This window comes from Stegodyphus dumicola, chromosome 4 (genome assembly GCF_044657685.1).
Source record: "Stegodyphus dumicola isolate Sdum_Otavi_A_Nest chromosome 4, ASM4465768v1".
NCBI lineage: Eukaryota > Metazoa > Arthropoda > Arachnida > Araneae > Eresidae > Stegodyphus > Stegodyphus dumicola.
Genome location: NC_140771.1, coordinates 137,514,316 through 137,530,795, shown reverse-complemented (window position 1 = coordinate 137,530,795; position 16,480 = coordinate 137,514,316). Strand labels below are relative to the sequence as shown.

Genomic DNA, 16,480 nt, shown 5'->3' with positions numbered 1-16,480 from the left:
ATTATGATCTAAAGGGTATCAAAATTTACAAAAAGAAAAAGCTTAATATTCATTTGTTTACTTTATTAAACGTTTCCTTCAATGTAAGTTGCTTCGTTTCATGTGATAATACTTTCTCTTTAATTCTATTAAACAGACATCATTTCTTGTTTAGTTACAAAGTTCCGCTGTTCAAGTCCTATAATTGCTGTGTTGAGAATACCGACTAATTTGTCAATCGAAATTTTTTCGTTTTCAATAACCTCTGTATCACTTTCTTCACTATCGGAAGCGAATTATAATGACGAGGAACTTGATTTAAATCATATCAAAGACGGAGTACATCGAGATGAAATACTACACTTAGTACGGAATTATAAACCAAATAAAATAAAAACATCTGCCCTGAAGATAAGGATAGTGCTGACAGATCAACTTCCAATCCGCAGCGTGAAATTGATAAACAGATTTCGGATTTCAAAACATACTTTCACTTTGTAAATACAAATTACATATTAGTAAATATATATCGGAAATTCTATTTGACATAATCTTGCTAATCTATCATAATCTAATAATGACCTTTCTGCCCCCCCCTTTTCTGCCACAGAGCAGCATGAAATTGATAAACAGATTTCAGATTTCAAAACATACTTTCGCTTTGTAGTAAATATATATCGGAAATTCTATTTGACATAATCGAAAGTTCAAGCTTACTTTTATAAAATTGCTCTAACAGTCTGCAAAAAATAATAAGCCGGATCCAATTTGAAGATTAAGGAACAATGCAATCTGCAACATTAACTGAATTAGATAACTTTAGCTTAACATTAAACGCGCATGCGCACAAACAGTTATAGAGTTATAAAACAGTTATAGGTCAGTTACATGTCATCAAAACCCAAAGTGTGTTGCCAATGCAGGGCAATGAAAAGATGTAAATTAATTAAGAGAGGTGTGAAAAACACTCACCCTCAAAGTGTTCATAAATTGAGCACCCCTAAATTTTAATGTGCATTCATCCACTAGTGTTCATTTTCGTCTTACTAACCAATCTGCTTGTGGATTTTGTGAACATGGACTCTGATTGATGAAGCAATAGTAATGAAGGGCTTCAAGAAAACAGGTATATCTAATACTCTTGATAATTCTAAAGATGTGGATAGATACAGTGATTACTGTTAAAACTATCATCACTGTTAAAACTGTAACAGTGATGATAGTGACGACTTGCAAGCTACAGCAGTTATCATAAACAGTAGTTCCAGCAGCATTTAAATGATTTTAGGCCTAGGGATTAGCAGTAGACAACAATAAGAGCAGGTCAGATTCAAGATACAAGGAAGTACTAGACATAAAGATCTATTATTACATATTGTAAAGTTAATATTACTGTGTAGATATCCTTTAAATAAATAATACTTATAATTTGTTAGATTCTTACTGTAAATGCATCTTTTGAAATTAAATTATTCACATAAGCTTCTTTTTTTGATTTTTGTTATAAAATTAGTGAAAAAAGGGGGAATACGCGAGCAAATAGTTTAAACAGCTAAATTATTTTGAAGTTTTTTTTTTTTTTTTCATTTTCTCTATAAAATATTATTTTTTCAAGTCTGCAAGATAGGCTCAGCAATGCATTTAATGCAAATATTTTACCTTAAAAATTGCACAAAAATTTTTCGCATTTAGAAATGATAGTTAAAACTGTCAAACCTAGAGAATAAGGATGATGGCAAATGATTTGATACTACAATGCTAATAATTTTGCCACTAACATTACAGATTAATTAATTAAGCTAGCTTGTTGCAGTAAAAGAGAACCTCTTCATTGTAAAATATAGCCTTTATGCCCTGATTGATATTAGATGCTATTAGATGGCTCCAAAAATAGCTATCTCTTCGCAATGACTGTTTTACTCTATTTTAAGTAACCAATAAAGGCTTCTCATTAAAAAAGGCTCCTATTTTTTTTCTGCTTCTTGTATATTTTCACCTTTTTGGTAGAAATCCATCTGCTTGATTCATTGAGCTCATTTTGTTTTCAAGTTGCAAGTGCTGTATCTATGGTTCACTGACTACCACATAACAATATAAAAAATTATTTGGGCATTTTTAAACAGTTCCAAGCTTTGTTTAAAAACATCCACTCATATTTTGATATGTTAAAAATTAAAGTCCCTACTCTTCACATAACTTTGCCATGTTCATCAAATATGATCACATAAAAAAGTATGTATGTTCATATAAAGTATTATGTATACAATCAGGTCAGATGCCTCATATATCTCATGCACTTGCAATTGACAGTACTGATCACCATCACCTTTTCTATCATTTTTGATATCAAGTGCTCAAATGGGTAACCAGAACATTCAGCATTACTTGTTCAGTTCACTGAACATTCAACTGCACTGAAAATATCAAACCATCATAAATCATTTAAAATTAAGTTCATCATTATATTCATGAAGTCATGATTTAGTTCTTGGCTATGGGTACTTCTCTGAAAGCAGAAACTTTGTCAACTTGTAGAACTTTTTTTATCCATTATGGATGAAAACAATTCGTTAATTGCTAATCACAAATTGGGCATCAAATCTATTTAGAGAATGATAGCATGTGTTTGAATATGGCTAGATAATGCAACAGGAGTAGGCTAGATAGGACAGCAACTTACTTAGTATGTTGGCACTATCTTTTGGATTTGCAGAAAGTTCTCACAGTATGATTCACATAATAAATTTAAATACATTTGAAAAACACATACATATTTGCACGCACACGCATGTAGTAATATACTCCTATATCATTTAAAAAAATACAGCCTTGTTGCATTGAGGAATAAATTTTCACTTTTACTTTCCTACATGAATTAAAACAATGGTCTCAAACTGGCAACCCAAATCAGGTTCTTGAAACAATTTTACACAGCCCATAAACATATTTCAGTTACGTATTTTTTTGTAAATATGGTATTTATATTTTAATTGAAATTGAAAAGGTGGATTGAGCTTTTATGTATGACTGCTGTTGAAGAAAAAAAAGAGACAGAATGAATAAGTTGGGGTTTGCCACTGTACACTAGTATGCCAAGCCATGTAACTGGGGTAAGGTGAGAAAACTTTTAATATTCATACCATCAGTAAATTTAGGTTGTCAGCCAACATTTAGTGCACATCAATATTTTTTGTGTTTCCACTCTTTATTTTTTAAAATTCTATTAGAACTTCTGATATTCACTTTCCTTCAGTCGGTCACAAGTTGGCTAACTAGATACACAGGTGTGCAGTTCATATTGCAACACAGATGGAGATATATTAACATATTTAGCCACTGTAAATACTCTAAAATCTGTTTATTTGTGCTTGTTGTTGATAGATCTACATTATATTAATACCCATACTTTAGAATTTCTTCTTACTTCTCAATGTTGCTTGTGTGCTGAATTATATTCATGAGTCTCATCCAATCTCATTTACTTAGGGGGGGGGATTTAGTTTATCAACTGCTTTCAGATCATGTATTTGGCATGCATGCAATTTGAGTTTGAGATCACTGAATTCCAATATGTGAATATAACCATTTTGCAATTATATAATAATTTTCTTTCCTCTCTCTCTCTCTCTCTCTTTTTTTTTTTTTAAAGAATGTTATAGTTTATAACAGCATACATAATTTACATAGCTTTTTAAGAAAGGAAATTATTTAAAAGGTTGAAATAAAATGGCTTTCTCTGTACTTATGTAACAATTCTCTTAAGCACATAACAAAAGCCAGCAAGCATATTGGGACTTTAATGGCTTTATTCTTACTCAATAGCAGAAATTTTCTAATGAAAACTATTTACGTTATTTTTATTGTTTACTATTTCTGAGAGTATCAAGAAAGAAATACATATAGAAGTATAAAAGCTAAGTCTTAAAAAATGTTGCATCCAAATACTTTTTATGATTTCAAAGGATCATTCTTTTCTTTGAGCAGTTATCTGCACTATCCTTCCAGAAAATGTTCCAAACAATTCTAAATAATATTTTCATCATACACACAAAGAGTATGTAGCTTATTTAAATGGATTTAATAGCTGACTGAATTTCTGATACAAGAATAATTTCTAAATTTAGATTTCACAAAAATAGTTGTTTTTTATTTATTAAATTATCTAAGCTAGGAAATTTGTTTCACATTAATGTGAACCCTAGCCATCTTTAAGGCACTGCTTTATTAAAATATTTCAGGTTTACACATTAAACTCTTCTAGCTGCTGGTGAAACTTGCTTTGACCACTGCGTTTGGGTGAAATGACTTTTCTAGTCCCATTGAAATGAAAACAGAAGTACTTTAGCAGAAATCCAACAAAAACATTACATTAGAAATCATAAATAACCAGAGGTATTCTAATAAAATTTTAAAGAAGCATTTCATACTTTCTAACATCTTTTCCTTCATCTGTGGAAGGAATTAATGCTACTAAGAGGAATTTTTTCCCATGATAAAGAATTACAGCTCACCAAAACCAAAAGTGGAATAAGAAAATCAGAAACAGAAATAAAACATTCCATGCAATTTAAAATTCAACATACTCATATTTTCTTAGGAAGCAGTTACATATTAAAAAGCTGCTCACGAGCAGCAGATTGCGTTGTTCCTTAATCTTCGAATTGGATCTGGCTTATTATTTTTTGCAGACTGTTACAGCAATTTCATAAAAGTAAGCTTGAACTTTCGATTATGCCAAATAGAATTTCCAATATATATTTACTAATATGTAAAGGATCTACAAAGCGAAAGTGTGTTTCGAAATCCATTAAACAAAAAGTGGAATTGGTGCAAAAAATGGATAAAGGCATATCCCTTGTTTCTCTAACCATTCCAAAATCTGTTTATCAATTTCAAGCTGCTCTGCGGCGGGGATGGAGGGACATCGCGGCAAGCAATGAATTGGAAGTTGATCTGTCAGCACTATCCTTATCTTCAGGGCAGATGTTTTTATTTTATTTGACTTATAATCCTTACTAAATGTAGTATTTCATCTCGATGTACTCCGTCTTTGATATGATTTAAATCAAGTTCCTTGTCATTATAATTTGCTTCCGATAGTGAAGAAAGTGACACAGAGGTTATTGAAAACGAAAAAATTTTGATTGACAAATTAGTCGGTATTCTCGACACAGCAATTATAGGACTTGAACAGCGGAACTTGGTAACTAAACAAGAAATTATGTCTGTTTAATAGAATTAAAGAGAAAGTATTATCACATAAAACGAAGCAACTTAAACAACTTACATTGAAAGAAATGTTTAATAAAGTAAACAAATAAATACTAAGCTTTTTCTTTTTTAAATTTTGATACCCTTTAGATCATAATTGTTCTTTATTTCATAAATTACGGTTCCATATTTTTAATTTTATAATTTCTGCATGCCATCTTACCAGATTTAAACTGATGATCTATAATCCGGAAAAATCGACAATCTGGAATCGCCGAAGTCCCGACGAGTCCGGATTAACCACTTTTGACTGTATAATGATTTTGAGGAATCCAGCTAGTGTAGCACAATAAAAATATTTTATATTTCTAATCAGACATTTCATGTTTTGAATGCATTTTTATTTTAATCAATCAGATTAAAAAGCAGAAATATATTCTCAAGAACTGCATTTATTGCTTTTAAATCCCTTAGTTTGTTATACAACAGCAGACAGATTAAATCTGAAAGATAATACTGTATAACTTTAGTGAATGACAACAAGCTGCTTTTAAACAGCGGAGTCTGTTGATTAAAATTAAAAGACTAATATTTTACATTTTGCCAAATGGCAACAGTCTCATGCACTAAGTTAAAAATGTCAAGGCAAAAATATTTTATTTTAAACGGTGTTGCCACTGCACGGTTTCAAATCACTGAGTTTACTAATCAAAAAGTCATTCAATTTGGACACTACATGAAATAAATTTAAAACTCTGATATCAAAATTTGGGCTTCAAAATGCACATGCTCAGGTAGAAGACTAAGTGTTCAGAATCTAATGTTTCTAGGTCCCACCATTTTTCCATAATGCAAGGAAAATACAAACACATAGATTCTTTATTATTTACCAGTAGAGATACATTTGATGTCACATGAATCAAAAGCTGTGAATGATAGTAAAATTCTGAATGCATATCTCAAACAAACACACATAAATAGGTAGAAAATAAGCCTTTTTATTCTGGGATGGTTTTCATTGAACTTTACACTGCAGAAACATTATTATGCATGAATTACATCAGGATAAACTAAAACATCAGGATAAGTAGTAATAAAAAGAAAAACTAGGACATTAGCTTTGAGATAATAACTGACAGAAGATTTAAAAACTCTCAAATTTTTTACAACTTTAACATATCGATTTATTTTGCTTCAACACATTTGATTTAGTTTTGAATTTACCTACTGAAAATAAGATTTCTTTTCGTTAAATTTCTACAGGATTACATTTTTCATAAGCTTTAACTATCATGTTTATAGAAAATATTTTAAACATTGCATTACATATTTTGAAATTTTACTTCTGCAAATTCCTTTTCAATATTTTGTACTATAAACAAAAGAGATCTTACTTGAACTTGGTTTAGAATATACAATAAAAGCACATTTCTTGGGGGGGGGGGTTGAAAAATTGCTTACTCTTCTCATTTGCAGAATCCACTTCATCAGACATGACTACTTCATAAAATGGTCCTATTAATGACATGAATTTGGAAACTTTTTCATTGTAAGACATTGTTTCTATAACCTGAAAGATAAACCTAATTATATGCATTTAAAGGAAAATACTTTCAATAAAGAAAAGAAATAGCTACAAAGAATGTTAAGTAATTAAGAATATATATATATATATATACACATTGACACACATGTGCATATAAATAACATTATGGGCATGTGACTAAATATACTAGTATATTTAGCATTTATTCAATGTATATTATTATCTAACTATGGCAACTACATTCTACATAATTTAAATTTTGTTATGAAATTTAAAAAATTTGTATTCCTTTATTTTCTGTTTCTTTATAAAGCAAGCTTTTATGTTGCAAGAACTACATAGAATCCAATATATTAAAGACACATTACACAGCTTTCTTCTATTTTCTGTGAGTATAGCATTTCTGCAAAACTGCTACTAAAAGGTTTATAAGGCTATTTCAGTATCCGAGAACTCTTGAAAAATCATTTCAAGTATATTTCCTGCATCACACAGGAAAATTATATGAAATATTTTTCTATGTTGACTAAGACCACTAACTACATGAGATATTTCTGAGTGTTTCAACCCATTAATTATATGAAATATTTTTTAAAATACTCAGATCACCCCCCCCCCCAAAAAAACAAGCAAATTATATAAAATAAACACTAATATAAAATAAAATTAAGAACAGCGTGAAAAATATGCAGTACAAAGTCTGTAATCCGGACGTCCATTATCTGGAATGATCTATAATCCGGACCTCAAAGCCACAAACTTATGCATGCTCATAAAGCATTTACCCATGCACTCTTCTGATAGTGAAGAAAGTGACAAAGATGAAACCAAAACGAAAAAATTTCGATTGACAAGTTAGTCGGTATTCTTGACACAGCAACTACAGGACTTGAACAGTGGAACTTTGTAACTGAACAAGAAATTATGTCTGTTTATAGAATTAAAGAGAATGTATTAGCACAAAAAATGAAGCAACTTACATTGAAAGAAATGTTTAATAAAGTAAACAACTAAATATTAAGCTTTTTTTTTTTTTGTAAATTTTGATAGATCATAATTGTTTTTTATTTCATAAATTACTGTTTCATATTTTTAATTGTATAATTTTTGCATGCCATCTTACCAGATTTAAATTGATGATCTATAATCCGGAAAAACCCCTAATCCGGAATTGCTGAAGTCCTTACGAGTCCAGATTACGGACTTTGTACTGTATATATTTACAAGATGTAATGATGTATGAATTAAGCAAGTTCTTTTAATCAAAATTAAGAAGATTACCGGAACACTGACAGATAAAGCAACAACCATATATTAGGCTGAACTATCAAAAGTTGGTTAGATAGAAGCTATAGAGAATGGAGTTTCAGAAAATCCAGGAAGAAGGCGACTTAAAGCAGTATCTTATTGTTAATTGAATATATCAGGCAAGGAAACCACTAATGTTTGTCTCTAGTCAAAAGCTGAAATTTCCCATTTACTAGGGTTGATATGGAAACCTTGAAAAAAGAGAGTATGAATTGTTTAGCCTAAAGCATTTTAATTTTGCATAATTCTTAGTAGGATTTTCAAAATTCCTTCAAATTAGTCCTTTAATTACTTAACTATTTTGTCCTTTTCGTTGCTAATTATACTCAGATTTCTTTGAGTTAGTGAAAACAGGCAGTAACATATTTAAAAGCAAAACTGAAATACTTTTACAAAATAAGTGGATACTTGCATTCAGAAACAATAAGAATGAAAGCAGGGAATTTATTTAAAGGAAGGCTAGATCACATATACAGTCAAAAGTGGTTAATCCGGACTCGTCGAGACTTCGGCGATTCCGGATTATTGATTTTTCCGGATTATAGATCATCACTTTAAATCTGGTAAGATGGCATGCAGAAATTATAAAATAAAAAAATATGAAACCGTAATTTATGAAATAAAGAACAATTATGATCTAAAGGGTATAAAAATTTACCAAAAAAAAAAAAAAGCTTAATATTTATTTGTTTACTTTATTAAACATTTCTTTCAATGTAAGTTAAGTTGCTTCATTTTATGTGATAATACTTTCTCTTTAATTCTATAAACAGACATCATTTCTTGTTCAGTTACAAAATTCCACTGTTCAAGTCTTATAATTGCTGTGTCAAGAATACCGACTAATTTGTCAATCGAAATGTTTTCATTTTCAATAACCTCTGTGTCACTTTCTTCACTATCGGAAGCGAATTATAATGACGAGGAATTTGATTTAAAGTATATCAGAGTACATTGAGATGAAATACTACATTTAGTAAGGAATTACAAGCCAAATAAAATAAAAACATCTGCCCTGAAGATAAGGATAGTGCTGACAGATCAACTTCCAATTCATTGTGCACCGCAGCGTCCCCCCCCCCTGCCGCAGAGCAGCGTGAAATTGATAAACAGATTTTGGAATGGTTAGAGAAACAAAGGATATGCCTTTATCCATTTTTTGCAGCAATTCCACTTTTTGTTTGATGGACATTGAAACATACTTTCACTTTGTAGATCCTTTGGGAGCTCCAGCATCGGAAATTCTAATTGACATAATCGAAAGTTCAAGCTTACTTTTATAAAATTGCTCTAACAGTCTGCAAAAAATAATAAGCCTGATCCAATTTGAAGATTAAGGAACAACGCAATCTGCTACATTAACTGAAACTGATAATTAGATAATTTTAGCTTAGCTTATACCGTCCATTATACATTAAATGTGCATGCGTAAACATATTATGCGCATCCGCACACGCATATGCGCAGCCGTAAAGGTCTTACATGTATGCATAAGCGCCTATGCGCATGCGTCAACGCGACGCATGTGCAGAAAGTTTGTAGCTTTGAGGTCCGGATTATAGATCATTCCGAATTATGGGTGTCCGAATTAACGACTTTTGACTGTATAACATTTGCATGACTTATTTAATACTGTTTTATTGTATTAAAATGTTTGCCAAATTTTATAAAAAAAGATTGAGTATATGGACCAAGGCTTTGGCTTTCGGAGTACCTTTGCTGAAAACAGCAATTACCTCCACAACTTAAGAAAAACTGAATAATTAAGAAAAAGCATGACTAAAGTAGAGAACGAGAACCATTAAGGGTTTAAAGGTACGAGAGATCGATAAGAAGTCCACACAATGGGATGAAGATTTCTTTCAACTCCTAACTTTGCCTAGGTAGGGGTCAAAGACCTAGAAGATGGAACGAGAGGCGAATTCCTCCAAGTCCTGGGAAAGGTTGTCATGGGAACTCAAAGAGCCGTAGAGTTTGCTAATGCCTTGGTAATGGTTGGTGAATATATGGATAATTGCAACAGAATATAACAATTTCTTTCAGAAGTTTTCATTACTGAAACCGGGGAAGAATTGAATTCTTGAAGACTTGAACTGGCAATTGAAGTTTATAGTATCCTTAGCGTCATCAAAGGTACCTTAGCATCAGTGAAAATTTCCAGGCAGCAGATAATATGTCAGTACCTATTAATCTCGTATATTTATTTGATTGGTTATGGTAGTGGGCTTAATTATTATTTGCAATATTGCTTAACTATTGCAGTAAAATTGCTCCAGGGTTTTATGTGGCCACTGAATACATTTCAATATGTATTTGTTACAAATTCAGAGCTTATAATTTTAGAGATTCAAGATATGGGCTGTGCTTAGATGCATGACTGCTAGTGAAGGGAAAAAGATAGAACAATTAGATTGGGGCTTTCTCTTTGTAACTGTATGCTTGTATGCCAGGCCATGTCACTAGAGTAAGCTGGAAGAATATACCACATTAGTAAATTTAACTAACTAAGTCGAATGCTGGTGGAACTTCAGTATTCTCAAATTTTCAGTTAAAGGTTAAAATGAAGCATTTAGTAGTTAATTCACCATAATGGATTTACCTGAAATAAATGTCATTCTAAATTTAATATTCAGCTCTCAATACATTTGAATAGCAAAGCATAACTAATAGAAATTTCTTTCAAGTACCAACATATGGACTACAGGCTGAGAAAAAATATAAATTTGTAATTATTGATATCATATACCAGCTAGACATCAATGACTTGGAAAAGAAAAACATTCCTGATGCAATATTAAAATCAAACACATTATGTATGCTTTGTGAACAATATCCTGAACACGAATGGACTAGAGTATGCATTAATGGCTCTAAAATACAACACAGCACTTTTGGTGTATACAGTAAACATTTTCCCCAAGGTGATCCTGTAGGACACTTCATGTCGAATTTTGATGCAGAGATCCTTACAATCTCACTAGTTCTGGAAAACCTCAAGAGAAAGACAGATTGTTTCTCTAAAGCAGTTATTCTAGTTGATTCCAAAGCAGCCATCCAGGCTATAATTATAAATCATGACACAGATTATTTCAGAAATAAGACACACTTTGAACTTTTTTGAGAAATTAATGGATACTATTAAAATCTGATCAGGCAGTAAAATCAACAGGCAAATCTTGGGCTAACATTCAAGACACATAAAAATTTTTTGTCAAAATCCCTGTAAAGAGGCTGTGGCAAACTTCAGACCAGACTGAAAAAAGGCAACGACTTCATGGCACATCATCTTAATAAAATTGGCATCCTTCCATCTAGAATATGCCAAATTAGCAATTTATGCATCATGAAAGCAAAGCATCTTCTTATATATCTAGAACTAGATAAAGAGTCTCAGAAACGAGGTGAGATAAGTAAACTATACTGAAATGCCAGAGCTTTTATGAACCTGTTATTAAAGACTACATCTCTTATGTTCCTTGTTTAAATTTTTAACTTTTTACTTTTATTCCTATGTTCATTTATTCTGATTCTTACTTTAAATGCTTGTTCTTTTTAATTATATAGCATTGTTCTTGTGTAATACTTGAGCTGTTTTATATGTTTGGATTGATTTTTCCAATAAAGCCATATGTAACAACATAGGTTTGTAATTTTTTCTTCGTATTACAGTTATTTATTATTATTTGATAATGTTTTATTATAAAGTGTGTATGCAAGTAAAATTCAAAATTAATTAAAACAAAAATTAGAAATGTTTTTAAATATTGTTAAAAAATATGTTCTGGCCCATCAGCTATTTTCAGATTGATCAGTCGACCTGCATGCAATTTGAGTTTGAGACCAATGGTTTATATCAAAGCATGTAAAAGTCATTTTCTTAAAGGGAGGGATACCTTTATGAAGGATCTTCTCAGGGAAAGTGGCTTATATTATTGTTATACATGAGGTCAGGTTATTTGGATTAGGAGGATGCCATCAAGGAAGGCTTTCTAAATGAAACTGCCTGGCTTCTAACCCAGGAAGAGCTACCAGTATTCAGCTCAGCCACTGTTGGGTCAGTTACCTATTACGAAAACCATGAAAATGCTCCTTGTTCTCCAGGATCCAAACATATACAGCTCTAGCTATAGCATTTTTACATATGATTAATACAGCACGTTTCATATAAATTAAAAATAATAATTCAAAGCTAAATACACCTTTAATTAGTAGCCATTTGTGATACCAACTTAGCTGATGTCCACAAAAATTTCCACACTAAATAGATACCTGTGCTTGGAGTTGGTCCTCTTTATATATTTATCTATGCATTTCGTAATTTTAATGATAAATTCTAAAAGCAAAACTAAGATTAATTATTTTATAACTCAAAAGAGATTAAAAAGCCAAAAAAAATTCAGAATTATAGATTCATTATGTGAGATAAAACTTTAATAATTTAAATACAGAGAAAATATTTATAATTAGAAAAATTAAGCAGAATAAAAAGAAAAAGATAAAGCAATTTTTAAATCTGTAGGACCGCACATAAAATAACAGACAGCAATATTCTCAAATCTAAATCAGGATGAATTTTTAAAACACTATTATGATGAAAGAACTTATAGCTGATTTTTACCGTATGTGACATGGACACCAAAGATAGGACATCGATCATGTAGATAAGAACATCAAATAAAGAGCTGTTTTAAAAAGCATACAGAGAATTTGTAAGATAATCATATTTCAATTTCAGTATGGTAAGCAAATAATTAATCAGAATTAATACTGAAATTACTTTTTACCTTAGTCAATTCCTCTACATATTTCTCCATGGCAGTTTTTTCTGACATGTTTCCTAAATCCGTCCATGCATACCTATAAGTTTATAAAATAGCAAAAAATTGCTGTGAAAAATATATTTAGGATTCTTATATTAATCTAATATTTTAATTTCATTAAAGCATTTAACCCATTAACTGCCAAAACTACAAAGAATGATTCTTTTATCGTGAAAATAATAACAAATATTTAATTAAGTATTTATAACATAAATTTACATTGAAAATTAAAAAAAAAAAAAAAAAAAATGCTCTTACCTGAGGAAAATGCGAGTGTTGCATTTCGCAATGTCAGCGGAATAAGACTACGGATATGAGTAGGATTGTACTCGTGTGATGTTTTCTTTGAGTGGAGCGCAGGATTGCTTTTTAGCTGTATAACGTTTTATAAATCTACAAATCACTTTACTTGTAATTAATTTAATATTAAAATATACATTATATTTCTTTTACGAATACAGATTATTTCAATTGGAAGATTCAAGTATCAAAAGCTTTATTAGAATCATGATGCAGAGCTACATTACATATACTGCATCTGTAAACAGTCTGGCTATGGCACTCTTTACAATGAAGTCTTTTGTTAACAACAGACTTTTGTATCAACAACGATAAAATGTCTACCATCTCCATGCAATGGTTTTTGAATGCTGAATTTACTAGGTCTTCCTGCTGTTGATCTATTTCTGGCTAATTCTACACACTCAATAGGAGTTTGCAAAAGGAATAATACAATCACGAGTCTGAAATCTAAAAGAGACTTTATATTTCCAGTAGTAAAATGTGGTGATATTTAGTAAGTTTAGATACGGTCTCACCTCATATAATTTATAAGTATTGTCAATTTGGCTATTGTCAAATGCAAATTCTGTTTCATATTCCTGTACTGCAAACATGATATCGATTCTCGAACAACAGGAACAGAAATGTCCTACCAAAAGACCAATACATTTTTCATGAAGTAAAGAATGATATCCCGTAAGCAATAATATTCCAATAAATCTTCTCATATAGACTTCAGATGAAATAAATTCTGGGCAATTTTTTTGCTGAGCGTATATATTTGTCTGTTCAACGAGAAGAGAGTAAATGTCTAAACCAAAAAGAAAATCGAAAATCTGTGCACTAGTTTTACCTTGTATTTTGTCTTTTATAGTTTCTCTTCTATCTCTTTCTTCATGTTCTTTCTGAGACATAACTGACAGTTCCTTTCTTATCCACTTCAAGTTCTCAGTCTTCTGCTTTTTAAACTTTTTAGTATGACTACAACTGCTGTTAGAAGGCTGAAGCTTACTTCTTAAGTGAATATCAACTGATTAAATAATAATTTGATAAATTAAGTGAATATCAACAACTAATAAAATGATAATGATGTTTTGCCGGAACAGCTTTAGTATTGGTCCTTTTGGCAATTTTTTTATTTGGCGACAAACTTCGGTCGCCAAGGTAGACCCGGTTTTGAAGATCGGAAAAAAATGGCGGATTGTCAACAAAACCCGATCTAGACTAAATAACAATCCTAAAAAATAAGCTCTTAATCAGAATAAACAGTCTTTCTCCAATTTTCAATATTTCTAGTACTGCAATGATAAATTCTTGAAACACTACTGTAAATGAATTTATGACAATTATTATGTTATGAGTAATGAAATTTACAAAATGTTAATATTTTTAATTACAAAATATAATGTATTAAACATTAATATTTTAAGTAGTTAGTTCATATTTATATTTTATTATATTAGTACTTAGCTAATATTTTAAATTTACAAAAGGTTAATTTTTATGTTTATGAATAATGAAATTTACAAACGGCTAATAAATGCATTTCAAACTAGTATATGTTACTTTAGTTTCTTAGATTCTGTTATTAAAAAAAAATAAAAAAAAAATATTTCAAAGTGAAGGAAATCAAATTCAATTATAATGGGCAAGTTTTGTACCAGTGTTAGAAATATTTTTTATGATTAAATATTGTAAATGGTAAAAATATTAAGAATTGTGTATTTTTTAATCCCTCAATTTATTACAAGTAATTTATGATTATAATTTAAAAGCTAAAATTAAATTATCATAATGAGTAAATTTTGTACCAATGGTAATAATACAACAATCATCGTAAATGATGATTTCTGTGAAAATTCGAACAGTCATTGGAATCCACTAGTGGTGCAGTGATAGCCACTGAACAGGCTGGCTATATGGGAGTTTTAGTAGTTTTCCGTAGATGTAATGTGAATCTGAGCCATTTTCTCTTAAAAAGTAGTTTATGAAGGCATCCTTCTTCTGCTAGCCAGCATATGTATTTATTTTCTATTCATAATTCTCTCTTATTTTCTTATTTCTTAATTCTAAATCTTACTTCTGAAGAGAAGAAGTGTTGCATCTATAGGTCGAAAAATATGGTCAATATGTTTGCAAAATCCTGTCAGTTTTGGAAAGCATTTAAATAAACTAAATAATTTGTATGTGATGCAAACAAAAATGCATTACACTATTTCATGTACTGAATAATTAATCAGGGAACAAAGTATATTGTAACGTTCCTTTATTTTGTAACCAGTTATTTTACGCTTGGGATCTTTACTGTCAATTTCCTCCATCCGTTTTCTCACCAGAATCCAAATGACGTTTTTATTTTGTAAAACAAACCGAGTTTTGCCTGAGGCCACATTAATAGGTTGCTAGATAAGAAAAGATTTGTAGTCTTCAGCCTTGCATTATAATTGCTGATAGTTGAATTCCATGCCAGTTAAGTTTTTAACCAACTTTGCATTAAACTGATTTGTGCAGCCTTTGGGCTACAAATTTATTTGAATTTAAATTTTACATTTGAACTTAATTGTTATCATAAGTTATCTTGTCACAAGTGGTTGACTGAGTCGTAAGCACAAAGTGTGCCTTCTGTTCTGTACATCTAAACTTTACTAAGTGCTTGCCATGTAGTCAAATTTTTATATATAAATTGTACTCTTACTTTTATTATAGAGTTTTTATTACAAAAAATTCAGATTTCTATTAGATATAATGTTTAGGTAATGTAGAAAATTTGCATAAAATTTAAAATAAAAAGTCGACTGTTGTGTCAACATACTATTAATAAAAGTAATAATACTCAGTGAAGGTTATTCATATACAGCTGTTAGGTTGTAAGATTTACAAAATTTGAGAACTCTAAATTATAAGCAATATATTCCATAATCTAAGCAACATTATATTTTTTATAATCAGGCAAATTATGAAAATGTTATAAAAGCAATAATGAAACCTGATTTTGGTCCTGATTTGAACCTATGAATTCATGCAATTACACATCCCTATATTTCTAATATGAGGTAAATAAGTATTTTTAAACCATGGTAATTTTGATCTCTTTAGCAAAGGAAACACCAAGAGTTTACCTCATGCTACTGAAAATGTGTTTTTTTTTCCCTTGAGGGGGGGGGGCAAGTTTATAATAATATGCAGAGTTGACATATGAAAAAATGTCAAGACTCATGTGATGTAATATTAAAAGCACCAGTTTTAGCTATTAAAAATTCGGCTTTTTAAAAAATATTTTAAATGTTGTGCTTTCCTAACACAAAAGTAACTTTAAGAAAAACACACAATTTAT

General features: G+C 30.3%; 1 protein-coding gene across 1 annotated transcript in view; it reads right to left on the bottom strand.

The window, feature by feature from the left end:
* LOC118193042 (acyl-CoA-binding domain-containing protein 5-like) overlaps nucleotides 1-16,480 on the bottom strand; it is a 62,081-nt gene that overhangs the window by 27,120 nt on the left and 18,481 nt on the right. Inside the window, exons 3-4 of the mRNA XM_035364081.2 lie at nucleotides 12,829-12,901; nucleotides 6,652-6,760 (exon numbers count right to left, since the gene is read on the bottom strand). Coding sequence (XP_035219972.1) covers nucleotides 6,652-6,760; nucleotides 12,829-12,901 — 182 coding nt within the window. The remainder of the gene's footprint in view (nucleotides 1-6,651; nucleotides 6,761-12,828; nucleotides 12,902-16,480) is intronic.